At 37.8% G+C, this 21643-nt stretch overlaps 3 protein-coding genes across 8 annotated transcripts in view; all 3 read right to left on the reverse strand.

Moving 5' to 3' along the window:
- Positions 1 to 8422, reverse strand: part of mtmr1b (myotubularin related protein 1b) — a 30388-nt gene extending 21966 nt beyond the window's left edge. For 2 of the 6 annotated variants that reach the window (XM_079834423.1, XM_079834422.1), the window contains exons 1-4: positions 8217 to 8395; positions 7412 to 7517; positions 6016 to 6081; positions 1890 to 1965 (exon numbers count right to left, since the gene is read on the reverse strand). In XM_079834423.1, the coding sequence (XP_079690549.1) occupies positions 1890 to 1965; positions 6016 to 6074 (135 nt within the window). In that variant the 5' untranslated portion in view covers positions 6075 to 6081; positions 7412 to 7517; positions 8217 to 8395. Of the gene's footprint in view, positions 1 to 266; positions 362 to 1889; positions 1966 to 6015; positions 6082 to 7411; positions 7518 to 8216 lie in introns of all 6 variants that reach the window. The other 4 variants (XM_079834418.1, XM_079834419.1, XM_079834420.1 and 1 more) reach the window with 4 other exon arrangements.
- A 1794-nt stretch (positions 8423 to 10216) lies between these two features.
- LOC307137612 (protein EOLA1) lies at positions 10217 to 13594 on the reverse strand. The gene is made up of 2 exons (XM_079835380.1): positions 13201 to 13594; positions 10217 to 10572 (listed from the first exon to the last, which is right to left on the reverse strand). Exons 1-2 carry the CDS (start codon positions 13457 to 13459, stop codon positions 10346 to 10348), a joined length of 486 nt encoding a protein of 161 aa, XP_079691506.1. The 5' UTR covers positions 13460 to 13594; the 3' UTR covers positions 10217 to 10345.
- map4k6 (mitogen-activated protein kinase kinase kinase kinase 6) overlaps positions 13531 to 21643 on the reverse strand; it is a 45088-nt gene continuing 36975 nt past the window's right edge. The window contains exons 22-32 of the mRNA XM_079835377.1: positions 21420 to 21499; positions 21104 to 21164; positions 20880 to 21003; positions 19777 to 19835; positions 19587 to 19690; positions 19326 to 19500; positions 19071 to 19139; positions 15937 to 16023; positions 15790 to 15860; positions 15646 to 15701; positions 13531 to 15563 (exon numbers count right to left, since the gene is read on the reverse strand). Of these exons, the coding sequence (XP_079691503.1) occupies positions 15476 to 15563; positions 15646 to 15701; positions 15790 to 15860; positions 15937 to 16023; positions 19071 to 19139; positions 19326 to 19500; positions 19587 to 19690; positions 19777 to 19835; positions 20880 to 21003; positions 21104 to 21164; positions 21420 to 21499 (974 nt within the window). The 3' untranslated portion in view covers positions 13531 to 15475. The remainder of the gene's footprint in view (positions 15564 to 15645; positions 15702 to 15789; positions 15861 to 15936; positions 16024 to 19070; positions 19140 to 19325; positions 19501 to 19586; positions 19691 to 19776; positions 19836 to 20879; positions 21004 to 21103; positions 21165 to 21419; positions 21500 to 21643) is intronic.

Raw genomic sequence — 21643 nt, forward strand, 5'->3', positions numbered from 1 at the left:
AAATGTTATTTATTCCTGTGAAAATCCAAAGCTGAATTTTCAGCAAAAAATTGTATTGAAACCTCGTCAAATATTACAGTATTTATATGTATCGAAACATCAATATTTTTGACAACACTACTTTGTGGAATGTTCCAAGCACAACTTTTTGACCCAGAATGTGAGGCGACACCACAGTCTGCTTTTGTTGCCGCTAGTTCTTTAATGTCAGTTTGGTGTGTCACTGCCTTTAGATGCTGTAAAAATAAGTAGAAGAGTGTGTTTACCCGTGTCAGGCTCTTAAAGTAGAGCTTGTAATCAGTGATGGTTAGAGTCCCTCTCACAACCCCAGAGAATGGACAGATATACATGACATCTTTGACTGTGAAAACACCACAGCATACAAAGGTTATCTATCATTGGTGTGCGTAGGTGTGGAAGACCATTTCCATCCACTTGTCTAACCTATACTACCTAAAAAGGACAACAATAATATTTTAAGCTTTGTCCACTGACCTTGAGACCTAAATGTTAACCTATTATGTCATATTATGTTTAGCTTGCTATGCTTCATGATGGTTCTGTACTGATACATTGGGTAAAAACATGCTAAACAATAAATGCGCATAAGGTGGGGTGAAATGCTGTTTCATGCATACTGAGCTTTTTAAAATGTTAAAGACTTGGATTCCCATGCTATACATAGACAAAGTTTCAAAAAAGAAAGTTGGACGTTTTAAGGAGTATTTCTGTGCCAAAAATACTCCTTCCAGTTTCTCATAAGTTTCGGAAAGTTTTTTTTCGAGTATGGGTCTGCGTGACGTCAACAAGGGCGGATTGTCCTTGTACGGGCCATAAGGGCTCTTCTCCAGGAAGGGTGTGCGCGCGACACCAGAGCGAGAGAGCAAATGCATGCCCATTAACGCGCTTTGCTCGGCTGCGCTGCAGTCACAGGACTTCACTAAATCAACAATGTCACCAAAGAAGTGTGTTTTTGGTTGTCAGGGCAAGACAACCCTGTACAGCTTCCCAAAGAACCCAGCGTTAATGGGACAGTGGATGGAGTTTGTTTTTCCGGAGCAGCAACGGAGTTGTGCAAGTGTTTTTGTTTGTTCCCTGCATTTCGGCGACGATGGTTATAAACAAGGCCCGGTTCAACTCCGGATTTGTAGGTCGTCTAATGCTGAAAGATGGAGCGGTCCCAGCGATTAAGGTTCACGGTCGTGCGTTGGAACCAGGCGGTGAGTAAAACTGCTTCAAATGTCTGTGTGTTGTGAGCTATCGACACGTTCATTTAAATGTGCAACAACTCTATTGTTTTTCTATGTAAACACGCACTAGTCTGATGTGCAAAACCGTTCCGCTTCCTACTGCTATCGTTAAATCGCATACAATATTCCATAAACGAAATCATGGCATGTCCTCATAAACCATGAGTAAACACACACAAATGTTGTAAAACTCGTGACAAGCCGCTAAGCAAATATATACATCTAAAGTACATACCACATAGAGATGCCCTGCTGTAGTAGTTTCTGCTGCTGTTCTTGTTCAATTTCAGCCTCCGGATCAGATTCTGGATCATATATGTGTGGTTGAATCCGATTGATAGTCATGGTTTATTTAGGGTAACGTTTTCTTTTCCATTTTTAAGGATGTCACAGCTTTCAGACGCTCTCAATGCAATAACTGCGCGCTCGTGGCAGTTTAGCTCCGCCCACACGATACGCCTCCAGCCGCTCGTTTTTTTTCTTCGGAAAGACTCGGTACAGCGTATCTTTCTTTTATAAATATGATAAAACTAAAGACTTTTAGGAGATATGACGGATGCAATACAACTCTATAGGTACTCAAGATTGACATGAGATTGACAAAAACTGAGTGTTTCACCCCCCCTTTAAGGTTCTTACCAATAGCCTTGATGGTTTCTCCAGTAACACGTGGAGCCTCCTCCATCTGAGCCTGCTTATTTCCTTCTCTGAGTGCCTGTCACACATGGGAACAAACACATTTTGATATGACTACATGCACATCATTTTCCGATTAAGCTTTTATTCTGATAAGATGTTTACATGGTCCTATTGGAATATTCCTGTATAAGCATTATTCAGATAAACATGAACATATTTAGATATTCTGAACAAGCTATTTAAAGCATCCAAAATTCGGATTAATACAGGCAATATGCCAACTGTCTTATTTGGATTTCTAGAATCTAGAATATTGGCTTTTTGTGGTTTTTGCAATTAGGTTAATGCGTCTTACATAATCAGAATATGTAAAACTTGCCACCATTTTACCAGGGAATTGCTATGCCGTTTTTTAAGGTGTTGTGGCTGGTTTTTAGGCAACATACTGGTCAAGTCATAAGAGCAAACCCAGAGCCCAATGTCACTATGATATTATGGTACCTAAATATGGCCTGTGTCCCTCCTTCAGTGAAAGTCTATGGCTCTTCAACCCTGTTCCTGGAGGCCCACTGCGCTGCAAAGTTTATACCCAACCTTCTTTAGCTTGTGATTTTCATGTAATCCTGAAGAGCTTGATTAGCAGGTTCAGGTGATTTTGATTAGGTTTGGAGCTAAACTCTGCAGGACAGTGGGCCTCCAAGAGCAGGGTTGAAGACCTCTTAGTATCAGAGAAAGGAACTCTTAATGCTTCAGCATACCAAGACATTTTGGACAATTTCATGCTCCCAACTTTGTGGGAACAGTTTGGGGATGTTCCTGTTCCAACATGACTGCACCAGCACCTGTACACGAGTTTGGTGTGGAGGAACTTGATTGGCCTGCACAGAGTCCTGACCTCAACCTGATAAAACACCTTTGGGAGGAGTTAGAGCGGAGACTGCGAGCCAGACCTTCTCGTCCAACATCAGTGCCTGACCTCACAAATGCGCTTCTAGAAGAATGGTCAAAAATTCCTGTAAACGCACTCCTAAACCTTGTGGAAAGCCTTCCCAGAAGAGCTGAAGTTGTTATGGCAAAGTGTGGGCCAACTCCATATTAAACCCTACCGATTAAGAATGGGAATGTAATCAAAGTTCATGTGCATGTAAAGGCAGGCAACCCAAAACTTTTGGCAATATAGTGTATGAACGTACTTCAAAACGGATTTGCCGTTCACACTTGCTAAATCTAATCGGGTTTCAATCTGATATGCACAAAAATCAGATTTGGACTGTCATTCTGAACAAGGCTTTACAAAAAACACACACACACACACACAAAATATACCTCTCAGATACAGAAATACTCTGTATGTGGTTTCCTTTCCACCACTCCCAAACTTTAAGTTCTCTCTCTGCCTAGAGCAAACAGCCGGTCCAACGTTTAAGGCTGTAAACTAAACGCGGAAGGCAGGGCTGTAATTTAGAACACTGAAGAAAATCTCACAGTATGAAAAGAAAACTACTGATTTTCTTGCAGATTCAGCAAGAGCAAAATATTTGAGATTCATATTTTTGGATGCTTTCATTAACTTTGACAGAAGGGAATATGCACTTCACATAGCTAAAGTACACTCTAAACACCTCAGCAAACCCAGAGCAACGTTCTGGTAACCATGTACAACACCATAGCATCTTGATGGTGAATTTAGCACCAGTAACTAGTAAAAATCTTGTCTTTATGCAGTATGAAGTCATTATGATTACTCTTTCAAGATCCAATGAACCACAAGTCAACATTTGGCCCTGAAAAAGCAGTTTCTGTGCGCAAACTGCTGACAACAAGCAGTGGGGAGTACAGAGGGATGAGATGAGGGCTCGTGGGTCTGCTCCACCCACAGTGACAGAACTGTTTGGCAGCTTCATGGACACAGACGAATCAGAGAATTCAGTCATTCTGTTACGGTCCAGCTGCAGGACAATGACAGCACTGTGGAATTCAACAGGCTTGACCTTCACCAAGACAAAAGATCTACGGAGATCTGTTCAGCATTATGCTAATAAAGCCCTAGAAAGATGGCACGGGGTGGGGATATTTCATAATGGCATATGAGTCAAAACATCTGTATTTCCCCTCACACATTCAGTTATCTGCTATATCAATAATGCAGAAAAGGCATATAGCAGATTTAAATGCAAATCATGCTCTTTTGACTGCATCTGCAGCACAAAAAATGATTTACTGTGCAAAAACAAACAAAAAATGTGTTCACAGTAATAAATCTAAAATGCCTTTGCAGGCAAACGTGCAAATAAATGAGATCCAAATATTACTAGTGCATTTATATGGACAACAAAATGATGGTAAATATATTTGAAAAAACCTGTTAATTATAATAAGCAGACAATGCAAGAAATACACATTTAAGTTTGAGTTCCACATGCAAACTCAACAAAAACTTGGATGGACTTGGATGGATGGATGGACAAACAGACAGACATAGATAGATATAGACAGATATATCCATCTATCAGTGTTTGTGTATATATATATATATTTTTTTTTTTTATATATATATATATATATATTTTATATGACAAACACGGATAGATGGATGGATGGACAGATAGACAGACAGACAGACAGAGATACCGACAAATAGATATAGACAGACACAGATGATGGATGGATGGATGGATGGATAGATGGATGGATGGATGGATGAACGGACAAACATATAGACAGACACGGATGGATGGACAGACAGACAGACATATAGACAGACATGGATGGATGGATGGACAGACACGGATGGATGGATGGATGGATGGACGGACGGACAAACATATAGACAGACACGGATGGATGGACAGACGGACGGACAGACAGACATATAGACAGACATGGATGGATGGATGGACAGACAGACAGACATGGATGGATGGATGATAGACAGACACAGATGGATGGATGGATGGATGGATGGATGGATGGATGGATGGATGGATGGATGGACGGACAGACATAGATATAGACAGACATGGATGGATGGATGGATGGACAGACAAACAGATAGACATTTAGACAGACACGGATGGATGGACGGACGGACGGACGGACAGACATAGACAGACATGGATGGATGGATGGATGGATGGACGGACAGACAAACAGGCTATAGATATAGACATGGATGGATAGACAGACACGGATGGATGGATGGACGGACAAACATATAGACAGACACGGATGGATGGACAGACGGACGGACAGACAGACAGACAGACATATAGAAAGACATGGATGGATGGACAGACAGACAGACATGGATGGATGATAGACAGACACGGATGGATGGATGGATGGACGGACAGACATAGATATAGACAGACATGGATTGATGGATGGACAGACAAACAGATAGACATTTAGACAGAGATGGATAGACAGACACGGATGGATGGTTGGATGGATGGATGGATGGATGGACGGACAGACATACATATAGAGAGAAATGGATGGATGGACGGACGGACAGACAGACATATAGACAGACATGGATGGATGGATGGATGGACAAACAGATAGACATATAGACAGACACGGATGGATGGACGGACAGACGGACGGACAGACATAGACAGACATGGATGGATGGATGGACGGACAGACAAACAGGCTATAGATATAGAATTGGATGGATGGATAGACAGACATGGATGGATGGATGGATGGATGGATGGATGGATGGATGGATGGATGGACGGACAAACATAGATATAGACAGACATGGATGGATGGATGGACGGACGGACGGACAGACAGACATAAAGACAGACACAGATGATGGATGGATGGACGGACGGACAGACAGGCTATAGATATAGACATGGATGTATGGACGGACAGACAGATTTTGGGGGTCTGAGGTGAAGGAAGTATTTCATGAGCAAAGAGCTGGGAAAAGTGTGAGAAGAGGAAAAAGTATTTAATGTTAAAAAGCATTTAACCCTAAAATTACATAACATTGCTTTTTTTTTTTTGATGCAAGTGTCTTGAAACTGTCTATGTCTGTTTGAAAGTTAGCAATAATGTCAAATTGTTAATAGAGTCACACACACACACACACACACACAGAAAGACTTGCCGAAGAGGGGGCAGTCTGTTGAGGGTCACTGTCCGAGAGAAATCCTTTAACCTCCACATCACAGTCCTGCACCAAAGAAACACCACAACACCACAGAAAAATAGAGATCGGTGAGGAAAGAGAAAGAAAAAAAAAGCAGTGCATATAACCACACCAGAAAGATTGTGGAAGTGCAATCATTTCAAGACACCACTAGAACTACAAGCATTCATGCAGGTGTAAAAAGGTCAAAAGGGCTTTATATTTTGCCAGACGTTTACATTCATTTGACATATATGACCCCTTTTTAAACAATCAGAAGTTCCGCATGATTAACAGAAAAGTAGATCTCAACTCGTGAGAGATCAATGTTTGAAGTATCATTGCTTTTTTCATAAATGCATTATAAAATTGGACCTGTGCACTATAACCGAAGTCTTGCGAAATCATACAATAGCTCAAGTTTTCACCTAAAATGTTGACATCCAACCAAGCTCTCCTGGCCATGTTTATGAGAGAAGTATGATGTCTGATTCATAAACGAATTGTTAATTTGAGTCCGATATTTTCAGTTAATCAGCTCTAAACTGGTCTGAATGATTCACAAATCTTCAATGTTCAACAGACTTACATAGAATTAGATAATTAAGTCTGTTGACTAGTCTTGGAGACTCTCTGTAAGCTCAGCATTCAGGACAACAATGTGGACTTCATTCTGGCGACGCCACCTTTTAGTAGATTAGAGAAGCTAAATTTACAGCACATTTTTTCAGTCTGGACGTCAAATGTCCTTCCAGCAAGAGTTGTCTGCACTATTTTTTATGATTCTTTTATGGTTCTAGGATATGGCCAGGAAAAATTTACCTTTTGTGTTCCACCATAAGGGTTTTGTAACAAAACCAGGAGTAACTAATGACAGAAATTTCTTTTTCATGTGAAATACAGCATGTCATTAACAATGGAGACTTGATAAAATAACTTCATCAGCAATGTTCTGATCCACTGTGGTTTCATGAGAAAAACAGCAGTTGTCTGAAGCGTGCTGCCTCTTGCAAAAGAGTGTATAAACTAAAAACACTGGGTGGAGATCTCTGGCAATGCATAAATAGAAAAAAAACAAAAACCTGTTTTGAGTTAGTGAGCATTTACACATTTTGTCATATTGTTTGCTTCAGTATGAAATCTACTACCTCTACATATTGCCAAACAGTGATGAAATATAAGTGAGAAAAAAAACCCCCACATGAAAACATGAATAAATCAGGGCACATAAGTGTCACAAGTATCCACAAAACAAAAGAAAGCAGATGTGTTCTTTGTACAAATAATACAATACAAACAGAAAGAGATCTGTGTGTCTCTTTAATAATAAAAACATAAATAAATGAATAAACTATACACACTTGCACACCCATACCTTGCATTCTCTAGAAAGCATCTCTGAGCTGATGGATCCAGAGATCGGACTTGACATTGTGGCTGCAATCAGTTGTTTGCACCATTCAACATGAGCCCCTGTTGGACTATAATATAAAAGTGTTAGTGAGTTACATAATACTTCTGAGTTCTGACAATAAGATATGTATAAGAGCACCTGAATAGCGATGTCAATCGTTATTAGCTATGTTGTTGACTCAGACTGTTGCATCTGTAGTTTATGAACTTTTATATTCATACTATTAAAAATCTATTGAGCTATTACTATTTATTATAAGTAACTCGGCCAATTAAATGGCACGGCTGGTCACGTGATATCAACAAAGCGGCGCCCATGAGGGGGCGACCCCCCGCACGGATAAAAGCCTTTTCTATTACCAATATGTCTGGAGTCTTCCTCTGATGTAAGCGTGCAGCGTTTTTTTTACATTTTAATATCCAAACCGCTGTTTATTTCATGAGTAAAACATTAATTAGCTATAAAAAGTGCACCCTTCCTTAATAAAGAAAAGTCATCGGCGTTTCTCATGCTGATAAAGTAGCCTACTTTCTTATCTGCATGTCTGGTTAATATGAGACAACACCTCGTTCAAACAAGGATTTTGTTTGCATCAAGTCACTCAGTAACTAACTGAAGAATGCGGTGAAACACCTGGTTTATGACACTTCATGTCTTCACAGCGATTCGCAACGCACCCATTATAATTCACTAAGCGTCGCGTCGCGACACTAAACAGTGGAGATGGGGTGTCATAAACTATAAATGGGGTGTTATTGGCACTGACCTCTCTGGAGTTTCAGCATTTGACTGTGTTGCGGTCTGTCGCTTGTCCATCCTCTACTGTAAGCTTACAGAAGGTCAAAATCACGCTATGTTGCATATCCAAAACTCATCGTGTGTGTAACAACTGATAACGCTAAAACTTTGACTCGCAAAGACGCGAAATCCTACTGTCTAGGGATCTCGCTCATAAATGTTAATTAGGTCTGTGCTGCGTAAGCTGCCAATGGCTATGGCTTGCTCCTGAATATTAATTACGTTGCGTCGACAGTGTCCAATGGCAAAGACTTAAGTCATGAATATTAATGCCCAGCCTTCAAGGCAGTGTGATTCGTAAACTCGCCTCCCGCACCGCCACGCCAGCGCTAATAAATATCAACAGACTACGTTACCCAAAATGCAATAGCGGGGTAATGTTTGGAAAATCTTGTAGGATTGCGTGAGGGTTTAGGGTGAGCCCCCATCTGGCTCTGAACATTCTTCCTCCAAATCCAAATCCTCTCCAAATCCTAAATCCTGCATTCTCAACGATGCCCAATAATTAATGAGGAAAACAGAAAGAAAAGGACCTTACTACTATGCTCCCATAATGTAGAGTTTATTTAAGTGTTGGATCCTCATGAAATAATCACTTACATGTTTTTGTACTATTTTAAAATTTCAAGAGCCCTGCTATTCTTACTACCTCATTATAAATTAACACTATGTGATCAAGTGTAACAAATGCATTTTTTCATGTTCAACATTGAAGATACAACCTGCATACATTGAAAATTTCACATCTGAGCGACTCTACAGACACAAATGGGTCATTCCTGGGATTCTGTGCCTTTTGTGTTCCCAGTAAAGATCATGATCGTCTTACTGATGTCAGTCATAAATAACACAATTTGAACTCTAAGCATATTGAAGTTGATTAAAAAAATAATTTAAGAACATTTTATAGTATTTTGAACCACCATCTATCACAACTTTTCCTGTCCCCAGGCTTGTTTATCCTATTTTCATGATAAATAAATACGACACTTACTATACAGGAATTTTCTGTGAAAAATGTTTACATTGTTGGGTGTCATAATGTTTCTCTAAAATTTATAGAGTTTTTTTCTTTCAATTATTAAATTAGTTTTAACAATTATAATAAAGGTTTTTAGCGGGTCCCTAAAGTTATTGTTATTTCTATGTATATTTCGGACTACTTTCTCTTCAAATGAAAGTTGGAAAAGTTAAATGACGTCATATCATAAAGCAGTCATCACTTCTTTGGAGGGAAAACACTTTAGGCAAGTGAGTGAGATCCTCTATTTTATTTTAACGGTCTATTTTGACAAATCCTATCTTTCAAATTTGATGTGGTCAACCTCAACATGTCTACGCTGTTAAAGAAAATATGAAAAAGATTAGTAGAATTTTTTTTTTTTTTTCAAATTAGTTTTAAAACCCATGCATTTTTATTATTATTTGATAAACCTTGTATGTTAGCTTCTTGTTGCTAAGACTTTGGCTGATTTTAGGTCAGAATGTCCACCCTGTTAAAAAGGAAGACGTAACAGAGTGGACACTGAGAGTGTACATAAGTACAAACATGTGAAAGTAAAGTTGAAGAAGTAGTGTATTTTAAGTTCTTAGGTAATGTTTTGCATATTGTTTCCTATCAAAATCCAGTTCAAACAGTAATACTGTAGCTGGTTGTACAGAAGAGATACCACATGTCCACACCTGTTATTATAATGTCCACTCTGTTATTACTTTGTTCACCTTGCTAAACAGTTTTTTTTAAAACAATAATTTCATATAAATAGCACATAAAAAAAAAATAATTCAGTGACAATGAAAATCATTCATTTAATACTTAAAAAGTAAACAAAAACACATTTTAAGCAGTTGTATCTGAAACCGTAAAATGATGCGTCTGTGAGAAAGTAAGTACAATTCTTACATATTTTATATATATATATATAACTGCTATGCTTTTAAAGGGACAAAGGAACATGAGTTGTCTAAGAACGCATTACTCATCAATTAGAATCATAAGTATTTTAAATATTGTTCATTTTTCCCTAACAAATGTTATGAATTTTCCGAACACCAGGAATGACCCAAATAGTGTTCATTCTGTTTTAATGTTCACTATTACGGATGAGAAGAAGCAGAGGGAAGTAGATGAACTGGGATGTGTACCGTCCACACATCTTTATGGCCCCTAGAATACATCGGTTCACTGAGCCAACGGGGGTTTGAGAGTCTTGTAAGGTATTTCTGATTGAGTTCAGTCAAGCAGGCCGCTGTCTCCAGCTCTCTCATCTCTTCACAGGGAACATCCTCAGGACAACACCATGTCTCCCCGACGTCAACAAGACCTGCACATATATACAATGGTTAATGCAGACACACAAACGCCATATGCAAATAAGAATGATAGAACGCAGAACAACTCTAAGTTGATGCTATAGTGTGGCTAGTGGCTACACCAGGGAACAGAATGCTTGCCTGACTCAAATCTATATAATAGATTATACAAGCATTGAAAAGTATTGATTACAATTATGGTTTTTTAAATTTAGTATTTGTTCATGTCATTACATTGTTTAGAGCATAAGAAACGAATGGAAAAATATGTTATGCTAACTATAAACTGTTGTTTAAAAAATAAAAACTTTTTTTTTTTTCATTCACCTATACATTTTTAGGTTTCGGGATTTTAACCAAACTTTGTATAAAGATGATTCTCAACTGTTATGAAAGATATAACAGAATGACTTGATATACCATTTTACTTTATGCATTCAATACAATCTATCTGGGTCATTATAGCATCCGGTGCCATTTAGTCCCCATTACATAATATAGTATATTTTGTGTAATATTTTGTGGGTTAATACTTGTTTTTAAATTATCATCTTACATAGTTAATCCCCATCTATGATAGAACACAACAATATGTATCCAGGATTAATAAATTAATCAAAAATAATACTAAACTGCAATGTCCCCAAGAACGCTTGCACACATATAAGTAATAAAAACCAAACAAATTCCAATTTTTTTAAATATTGTTGTATATTTTCTCATTCATAATATTCCTCACCAAAATATATATGTTTATTAATACATATTTAATGCTTAAAGTCTTTAAAATATGCTGTGTCCCTGAATTGAATGCCCCCCCTGTTACTCTGATAGAAAGTCCCTCTGAACACACACCTTGACTGTTCCTCTAATCACATGAGTTTCAGGAAATAGAACACTTTTTGGCGGCAAACTGTATCACTCCTTAATTCACCCTTTTTTCAATGTTTTAGATTGATTCACTAATGTGGAAAAGTACATACGTACATAACATGTATGCTTATTTATAGTGTAAACTGATCATTGTTTGTAATTTTGAAAATATGGTTAGTAAAAAGGTTCAAACTCTTCCTCAGTGATAACTGCACACTAGCTTGTTGTTCCTCAAATGAGTAGCAATGGCTGACTTCAGCATATACCGGTAATGTCCCTCCTGTTACTGTCCACCCTGTACCTGTTTTTCACAGTAACACGGTGGACATATTGTAACAGTGTGGACATAAAAGCTAGATAAATAAGTGTTTACAGCATGTATTAGTTCTTTTAATGAACTTATTATACATTTATTTGTTATCAGGGGTGCCACTAGGGGGGGGGGGGGGTAGATAGGACGATTCTAAGGGCCCACGCACTTTTGGGGCCTCCAGAGATTGGTTTTATTAGTAGTAATAGTACTAGTAGTAATGTAATAGAAATTATAAATCTACCAAAGAGTTACAAATATAACAAAATTATGGCTTATTTCTGCATTTCAGGGCAAAACGCTCCACTCATGAACCGCTCACACTCACGGGTAAAACGACATTTGCTCCGACATGAAATTTCTCTGTACTGTAGACTAATTAACTTGTATTTAGTTTTATATTTATGTTTAAATATCGTAATGTTATTTTTTGTATGTCTATCTATGTTGTCAATCTATGTTGATTGTGAAAAGTGAACAGCATGAGTGAGAAAGGACACATAAGATGCGCAATGCCAGGAGACATGGAGTGGGTCAGACATGATTGTGACCACTTCATTAAGTTTTGTTTTGTAGAAAGCCTTTCTTTAAAGTCAATTTCGTTATGTATAAATTATATCTAAATTGTATCTTGTTTCATCAGCCAATTGGGGCATTCTGGGTTGAGCGAGTGGAGCTTAATTGGTCAGTATTATTAAATTGCAGACAAAGATTTGGGATAGCTAGGTTGGTGCGGTAGGGGGCCCAACATCATATTCTTTCATAGGGCCCAAAATTTCTAGCGGCGCCCAATTGTTATATACCACCTTCAAGAAAGAGTAGCGTAAATGGGTTGCATGCATTTGTCAGGTAATGGTGCCATTGTCTGCTGCAGAAAGCTAATAAAATGGATTAAATCATGGAAATTTTTACTTTTTATAGAAAGTTACCAAGTTGACCAATGGCACAGAATATACACTGTATATAATTTGCATGTTAATGTGTTCTTGGGGCAACATGTAATGAAAAAAGAAGCGTAATAATGGGAGTAATGATTGGCAAGAGTCTCATACTAATATCTAATATTCCATATACTTTATTTCCCTATTCACAAGTTGTGCCCCCCAAAATGCCTGATAAACATGCTTTAAGTACTGGTGTCCACTACTGTGGACATGTAACAGAAAGTCATATTTTGAACCCCATCAAATTTTCCTGAGATGTTGATTAATGAAAAACAATTTGAAAATAAATATTTCCAAAAGAGTGTTAAATTTGATCACTAAAGACCAAGGAGAAGTGGTTGTCATCATGGTGAAACCTCCAAACATTTGGTATCTCTGAAAAGCCCTGAATGTGCTCTTTAAAGGACATCCAGACTGTGACATGTATGGTGTCAGATAAATTCAGTAAAATATAATGTCCACTACAGAGGACAAAAGTTTATTCCTGGGTCACAGGAGGATTTAATATTCACCTGCTATAACACCACGCCCAAACCTTTCTCCAGACATCAGCAGTTCCTCCGTTTGCAGGGTTGTCATTCCCATCTTTTCAGTGAGGATGAGTCTCCAGTCCTCTCCTTCCCAGCTCTTCTGAGCGATGTGAACGGCTAGAGTGCAGTTCCGCATCTCTGCCAGCAGGGGCCGCCAGCGGCTCTCTATCGTTTTCACCCCATTGAGCACAAGGGTAGCGTACGGCTGGCGAAATGACAAGCAAGCCACCTCTAAACTCATCCCTAGAATACGATATTTAACGCTTTATCAACTAATAACACGTTTTAAGTAAGTCGCAAGTACAGCACATTCCCACCAGAAGTACTTTATTAAACAGACATATGGATAAGACTTGATGAACGACTGGATAAAGCGTTTCCTGTTTTTAAAATGTCTCAAAAAAGACGAGACACGGTTATAAAATCAACAACTGGTGAAAGAAACAGCGCCCACTAGTGCTAGGACTTAAAGGGATAGTTCACCCAAAAATGAAACTTCTGTCATTATTTACTCAACCTCAAGTCGTTCCAAACCTGTATGAGTTTCTTCAGAAGATATTTGAAATAATGTTGGTAATCAAACAGTTGACGCCGGTAGACACAGAATTTTTTTCCAACTATGGAAGTTAATGGCTACAGTCAACTGTTTGATTGCCAACATTCTTTAAAATATCTTGTGTGTTCAACAGAACAAAGAAACGCAAACAGGTTTGGAACAACATGAGGGTGAGTAAATGATGACAGAATTTTCATTTTTGGGTGAATTTTTTTTTTATTAATACGACCACTGAAGAAACAAAAATATACAGTGAAGTGCAAGTCACAAGGCTACAACAACAGGACATTATCCTTGTTGTTTACTTTTATTTAATGTATTTCACAATTTTGGGTTTTGGTGGATTTTCCAGTACTTTTAAAGTTTACAAAATTCTATCAACTGATTTACTGGACAGTGAAAGATCATTTTGAACCTCAGCTCCAAACATGTCGATACTATAGGGTACAACAGGGCTAAAGCACACCTTAAGATAAAATGTGCTTTTCACTACTCCCATAGTGTATGATTGCAGAACAAATTTTTTTGTGTTGAACATTAATGTAGCATAAGATTTTGTATGAAAATAAATAATAAAAGTGGTTTATTTTGTTTAAAAATATTATTTATGAGGTGGCAATATGGGCCTTTTGCCCCATACATGGGGTAAAAGGTTCACCAGCATGGGGCAAAAGGCACAGTATTTATACAAATATAATGTATTTGTACAAATATAATACAGCTAAAATAATGTTTTTAATAATGTCTAAGTTAATACTTGTTTGTACTATTTTCTGGTTTATTTTGATTAAAAAAAATTGTTCTTCAATACTGATATACTGTCATTAAAATATGCTAATAAAAAATATATTTTAAAAATACAGAAATAAAATTATTTAAAAAAGTAAAGATTCTGAAAGCATTACATGAGATCCCATAATCATTTAATATATATTTACAGTAGTAATAATAAATTATGATATGATTAATACCATCTAAATCAAATGGAAAAGTCATCCAGCTGTTTATTACCATGTTAATTATTGTACCTTTCGACCCCAACTTTTACATATTCTTCCTGTTGCTTTAATTGAACAAAAATTTAAATCATTTTGTCTTTGTCTCACAATATATTCAATAATTTTAGAGATTCTCATTTGCTGCTTAAATCTACAATATTTTAAAAAACATCAAATATTTGATTAAATTAGCCAGGATCAATTTTGCGCTGCTGCCCGTGATCGTGTTAAGGATCAGCCAAATTTACACGCGCATCTTGAAAAGTTTTGGAAGGTGCTGCATCAAGTTGTGCCATCTAATGGTTTAGAGGAAAATAAAATCAAAGGCGCCTTTAGCCCCGTTGTATCCTAACTGAGATTTGCCAAAACAAGGAAAACACCAGACTGTAACATTAAATAGAACATCTCATTTGTTTAGTCAGTGACCCATAACAGCTTTTCCCACAAGTTGTTTCAAACCTAGTGTAGGTCTAAAGGTCACTTTCTCTCATGGTTTAGCCTCGTGCCTCCAAATCAGCTCCGATTCTAGAGTCTGGTCATCAAAGGCTCAGGAGAACTGTGTGTACATGACTCCATCATGTCTTCCTCTGTACTTGGAGCTTTTCAGGGCCTGATGACACGGCCCTTTTAGTGGAGAAGGTTGGATTATCGACCTTTGTAGTGTTTCCAGCTAATGCTGAACATTCTCAGTGTCTCAGTGCCATCAGTAGCTGCTTTCATGCCCCGTGAGTATGTACAGGTTGCTCATGGCAGACGGATCATCCGTAGGAGTACTTTGCAAGATAATATCCCTGTGGTAACATTATTATTAGTAAATGATTCATTTTTTTTCTATTAACAAACATGTTGCTCAACAACAGTGTGAAAACATACCTAGTTGTTCCCAAAACCTGAAAAACTCGACTTCTGTCTGTGATCTCTTGGGTAACCTGAGATAAAGGACATAATGTTCCATCATTTTTTTCTTCCTTCCTCATACATTAGTGAAGCCATCATTGTTATAGATGTCAGGTTTACCTCATTAGTTTGTAAACTTCTTCCTTTCAGACCATGTTTCCAGAAGGCAAGAACACTGTCCTGTAGGCAAACTTAAAAGACAACCGCATTACCACCGGATGCCACAGAAAGAGGTAAACGTGATGGCTACGGTCTGACAGGACTTACCCAGCGTCTGAATGGAAAACTCAAAAGCAAGTTCAGAGGTCTTCTGATGGCTCGGACATGCCTGCAGATTCACGACCTTCACTGTGTCTGGAAGAGAATAGATTTGGTTCCTTGGTTTGTAAAAAGCACAACAGTCGTATTGACGATAATGCACCTATAATGGAAGTCTAAGGGGCTTTTTTTTGGCTTTTAATATGAATACGTTAGCCTTACTGTTATCTATCAAGTGTGTATTCAAAACTTCTGGCAATATGGATCAATGATTTTGAAGACATCACTCAGCACTTCAGGCGTCCCGCCCCCTACATTATAAATAGACGCTGAAGCTGCGGCTGAAATCGGTCACTTGTTCACACATTTACTTTCTACATGGTGAATAGCACAAAGTGCACTATATAGGGCATAGGGCATAGTCTTCTCCGTTCCAGAGACACGAGAGCACAGATCATATGAGTGAGTCGGCGCAGAACACAAAACATATCGGACCCATTTGAATTCAGCACAGAATGCTATATTCTAAAGTGATATGGAGGAGATTATGAGGAGAAACGGTTATAGATTAGGAAGAAACTGCGGCTTTACGTGGCCGAGCTGTGATATAAACTAAATAGCTATTGGCTATTCTAAAAAAGGGGATCAGCTGTTTGATATGTCCCGCCCTGTCTTCCTGTTTCCGTGGAAATTATGTCAACATTGAAAACATTGTATATATAATATAAAGAATACATTTCTAAGAACTTGGCACTTGCGGTTTTTTTATTATTTTTTTATTTTTCAGTATTTCGGACACTCTTATTTGTCCTTGACTCGAACAGTAAATCAAAGATGAGGCAGCAATAACATACGATTTGAGAGATGCAAGGCAAATGGATAATATAAAATATAACCTTTAAAGCCAATATGAGAAATAAATACAAAGGGCTTCAAATGATTCACTGAAAACAAATGACTTCTAGTGTTGGGGGTAACACATTACAAGTAATGCGAGTTACATAACCAGATTACTTTTTAAGTAACTAGTAAAGTAATGCATTACTTTTAAATTTACAACAAAATATCTTAGTTACTTTTTTAAATAAGTAACGCGAATGACTTTGTTTTCCCATTTATTGACTGACAGCTCTCCTGTTTTGGCAGATTGCGTTGACCATTATGGAAATGATCCGGCTGTGTCTGTGTTCTTTAATTTGTGCGTCATCAGTAAATAACACGCTAAACTTTCCACTCACATCTGAGCTTTTTTGGAATTGCACTCTAATTTACCCCGTTTAATAAATTTGGCCCCAAATGTGAGCATTTATTCATCTCACTTGCACAAAAACAGATTCACTATTTCTCAAATGCAAAATAAAAACTAAGAATATTACGCAAACCTACAATAATTAAATATGTTAAACAACACAAATATACTTTCTGTATTTAATCTCACTTTATTAACCAGTATCTTTGCTACAGACCTCCCATGAGCCAATTCAACCATACTAATTTTGAGTTTGAGCTGCGCCATCTACTGTACAGGGGTGAATTTGCATTTCCTTCAGCCTGAGGCTTATTATTCATGTCACTTTTGGTGTTTAAGGGGCCTTTATATTTGCCAAAAAACAAACTGTAAGACTGGAGAAAATGTAAGAACTGTAGGAGATTGCGACTCTCTGAGAAAACAAAGGAAATTAACATCTGAACTGTCTCTTATGAAATTAGCATCACCATTCGAGATGCAAGTCTCACCTCAGTATCATCCTAATCTACATCTTTCTCTATTGACCCCCTCTCCCCCCACTCCTACTCTCTCTCATATTGAGATCACCTGAAATTCACCCAAAATCTATGGTTTAATGTGAACAAGTATCACACAGTATTATAAATGTTTGGTATAATTTAAAATGTCTCAGTGTGACTGGTACAAAGGTCTCATCCCCACAGAAGTAAACCAAAAGGTAACAAAGGTTTTAAGAGTTTAGAGATACTTTGCTTATTATGGTGGGTGTGTCTTCAGCCAATTGGCCTTTACCTCCTGTCGTCAATACAGTTCCATAGGACTTGATTATTGCTAATTCCCATTGCGAACTTATGTTTAAATTTGAAAGAGTTTTCTGTCTTGTTGTGATATTTAAGGAGATGTTGCAGAAGGGTCATGGCGCGATTCTGTAACCAGATCAGCCCATAATGCTATGCATTATGTATCCTATTTCCTTGAGGTCAGGTATGTATTTCTTACTCTTTACTTCAGAGCATTTGACTATCTTTGAATTTATGTAATTGACATGATACATTTACCTGACTAAAAATAAATTGTTACATTGATTTATTCTGACTTACTGACATTACGATCTATCCATTGTTACCGCAAATCTGTGTCAGCTTAGTAATGGACTAAAGTCCTGTTTTGAGTGGAGCATAGGGCAAGCCAACTGAGATTTTAGAGTTCCAACTAACACTTGGCATTAGTTCAAGTGTACTTAGACTTTGAAGGCTAAAAAGGGAATTTTCGTTTAGGACAACAATGTTGATCTCTGTTTAAGGTAATGTTACTCTAACTAAGTGTATGTGGGAAACCATGGCATGACCAAACCAAAGCTACTATCAGAAGAGTAATGTTGGTCAACTTATATCTGTAGTAGTGGTCATGACCTCTGACTAGAGATAATGCTATTTTAATTCTAACTAAATAAAATACTTTTAGAGAAAGCAAGCATGAGAGCGGCCCTCTAAAACAGTATAGTCAATAACCTCTGTCTAGTGACCAAGCCTGGCAAGTTTGTGCCCGCATAATGAACGTCCGGTGCGAGGACCCTGTGCGACTCTGAATGAATGATTTCAACCTAATCACCAATCGGCATTCCAACCTAAATTCGAGGTCCTGATAAAATGGAGTCAGATAAAGGTAAATTGGAATTAAATTACTTTGCCCCGCTGAAAAGAACGAACGCGCAAGAAACCTTCACCCACCAATTGTAAGCCGTCATTGGGACGATTGGGCAGGCCTTACAAAACAAACAAACAAACAAGCCCAGGTGAGAAAAGTAACGCAAAAGTAACAAAGTAATGCAAATAGTTACTTCTTTAGGGAGTATCACAATATTGTAACGGATTACTTTTAAAAGTAACTTTCCCCAAAACTGGTGATTCCTTACTTTCTAGTGCAATGAGAACTGTGTCCCTGTCGAGCTGAATCACTTGCTTGACCTCCAGAGACTCACCATCTGTAAAGTCACATAACTCCAGTCAAACAAAACACACTACCAATCAGTCTATGTAATTGTGGCTATGTAAATCATGTAGCTTGTTGGAAAGATTCTTTATATCAATTGTTTCTGTAGTGAAACGCATGCAGTACAGTGACTTTACAGTATTTTGTGTGATTGTTGATGTATCCACACGTGCAACACCTGGCAGACTTTGTGGCGTGTCATCCAGGTGGATGATGTCAAAATGCATCTGTCCAGGGGTGTCTCTTTGGCGGGGGCAGCTTCTCACCCCCACACAGACCTGTGGCAGCTCCTCCGTTTCCTGCACGAGCAGCTCAAAGATGGGCAGGGACTCTGGCAGACTGAGAGCAATGTGCTGAGAGAAAGAGAGAGACAGGAAAGTTATGCAACAGCGCGGATATTTTTAACACAACCATCACTCTTATTACTCTCATTTCACACCTTGAGCTGCATGAACTTCTGCAGAGGTTCATACCACATTAGAAGGATTAAACCAGATGGCACAGCGGCACACAGAAAGACGCTGTCAGTGTAGGGGTTTCGTACTAGAAGCAGAGAAATAAACATTAAGATGTGCACAAAATGCCTAGAGAATGATTCACACACTCCTACAGAGGTCACTGGTCCTTACCCACGCTGCATCTTCTACAGCCCTTGGTGTCTGGGATCTTTACTGACATGGCGTACTTCCTGGAGAAAAAAGAGAATTCCTGCCTAAATGACTAAAGTCTGAGAAAACTAAGAATGTCTAGCTCAATGGCACAACGACAATAGATAGGGTTAGGGGAGTTCTTTGGGCAAATGAATCAGTTTATATCCTTAATAAATGTTTGCAATTTTTTTATTTATTTCCTTATTTCTTAAATGTATAATACATTTTATTTGAAATAATACATATTTAGTTTTTATATAAATAAAACTTTGTGCATGTTCAAAAGTAAGCAAGATATAAAAAAAAAAAAAAAATAATACTTTCTATTAAAAAAGTCGCATTAAATGGAACTTTAAATTAATCAAAGAACCTTGAGAATAAAGTAAAATGGTTTCCACAAAAATATTAAGCAGCACAACCATTTTCAATATGGATAATAAGAAATGTTTCACCAAATCAGCATATTACACTGACTTCTGAAGGATCATGTGACTCTGAAGACTGCAGTAGTGATGCTGAAAATTCAGCTTTGCCATCACAGGTATAAATTACATTTGACAAAATATATTACAATACATGTAAAATGTAATAATATTTCACAATTACTGTTTTACTGTATTTTTGATCAAATAAATGCAGCCTGTGTGAGCATAAGATACGTCTTTCTAAAATAGGTTCAGCCGATGTGGACGACTCATCAGTCTTGTTAAAAGACATCTAAAGTGTAAGAGTTTGAAAATGAGGTCGCAACCGAGTTGCGAATATCCAAAAGTGCTTGGCGGTCGTAGGTTAAAAGCGTGTAACAGTTTAAAAATATAGCAGATAACCAGACAAGCAACCACAAGAGCGACAGACGGCAGGCCCAGCACACAGGCGCCATCTTTCCGCCTTAACCAGATGCATTTATCCAAGTATATATATATATATATGGTTTTATAAAATGTAAAAATCTGATTTTTAGTTTTGACCCAGTGTGTCCGTTTCGACCAATTATTGTGCATCGTAACATCTCATGTAACCTCATGAATGAACATCATGTGGTCTTGAGCATTCACAGATAGATTGACCAAATTTCGACAAACCTTGCGGTTATCTTTGTGCTCAAGCGGTGTGCGTTAATGGCGAGATGTCCCTGTCTACGCTGCATATTTCTGCGGTACTCAAAAAGTGCCGGCAGACTATGAGAAGTCAACTGTGATGACTTTCCTGTGGACAGAGGAGAGCAGGGAATCAAACAGACGGTTAATGAAGACATGAGATCTTTATGGTAGATTGAATAAGGTCATATTAATAACACTGGACATACCTGAGACGGACATGAGAACGTTGTTCATCACGTACAACCAACTGCATCTCTGAGGAAGCAACTGGAAAAGAAACAAAATCTCAAACACTCTTTCATGGGATATTTGCTCTAGTAAATTATGGAAGGTTGTTTCCGCCTCAGAACAAAAATAATTAAATAAAAAGATGACTTTATAATATTATGTAACTTTGTATCTTTTTATGTCTTGTAACAGCTCACATTGTAACTGTCTTATTTTGAACTTTTTATTCTTTCTTTGAAACAATTTAAGTATCCGGAGTAAGTTAACTGAGTAAATAAAGGAAAGATCATCTACCTTCTCCATACTGTCCTCATGCAGCTCATTGAGGTTGAGTGTGTAGATTCCCTCCTCAGCACCCAGCATAAGGTATTGATCTATGGATAAATATCAACATATTTGTCTAACTACTCGGCTGAGACAGAAACCTTTGTCTTGACTGAAACGTTCTTGTTATAATTATTATAATTATGTCAGAGCATGTGACACTACATATCATTTTGGTTTTAATAAGATTTCCC

This window comes from Gobio gobio (genome assembly GCF_949357685.1).
Source record: "Gobio gobio genome assembly, chromosome: 14".
NCBI classification, from domain to species: Eukaryota; Metazoa; Chordata; class Actinopteri; order Cypriniformes; family Gobionidae; genus Gobio; species Gobio gobio.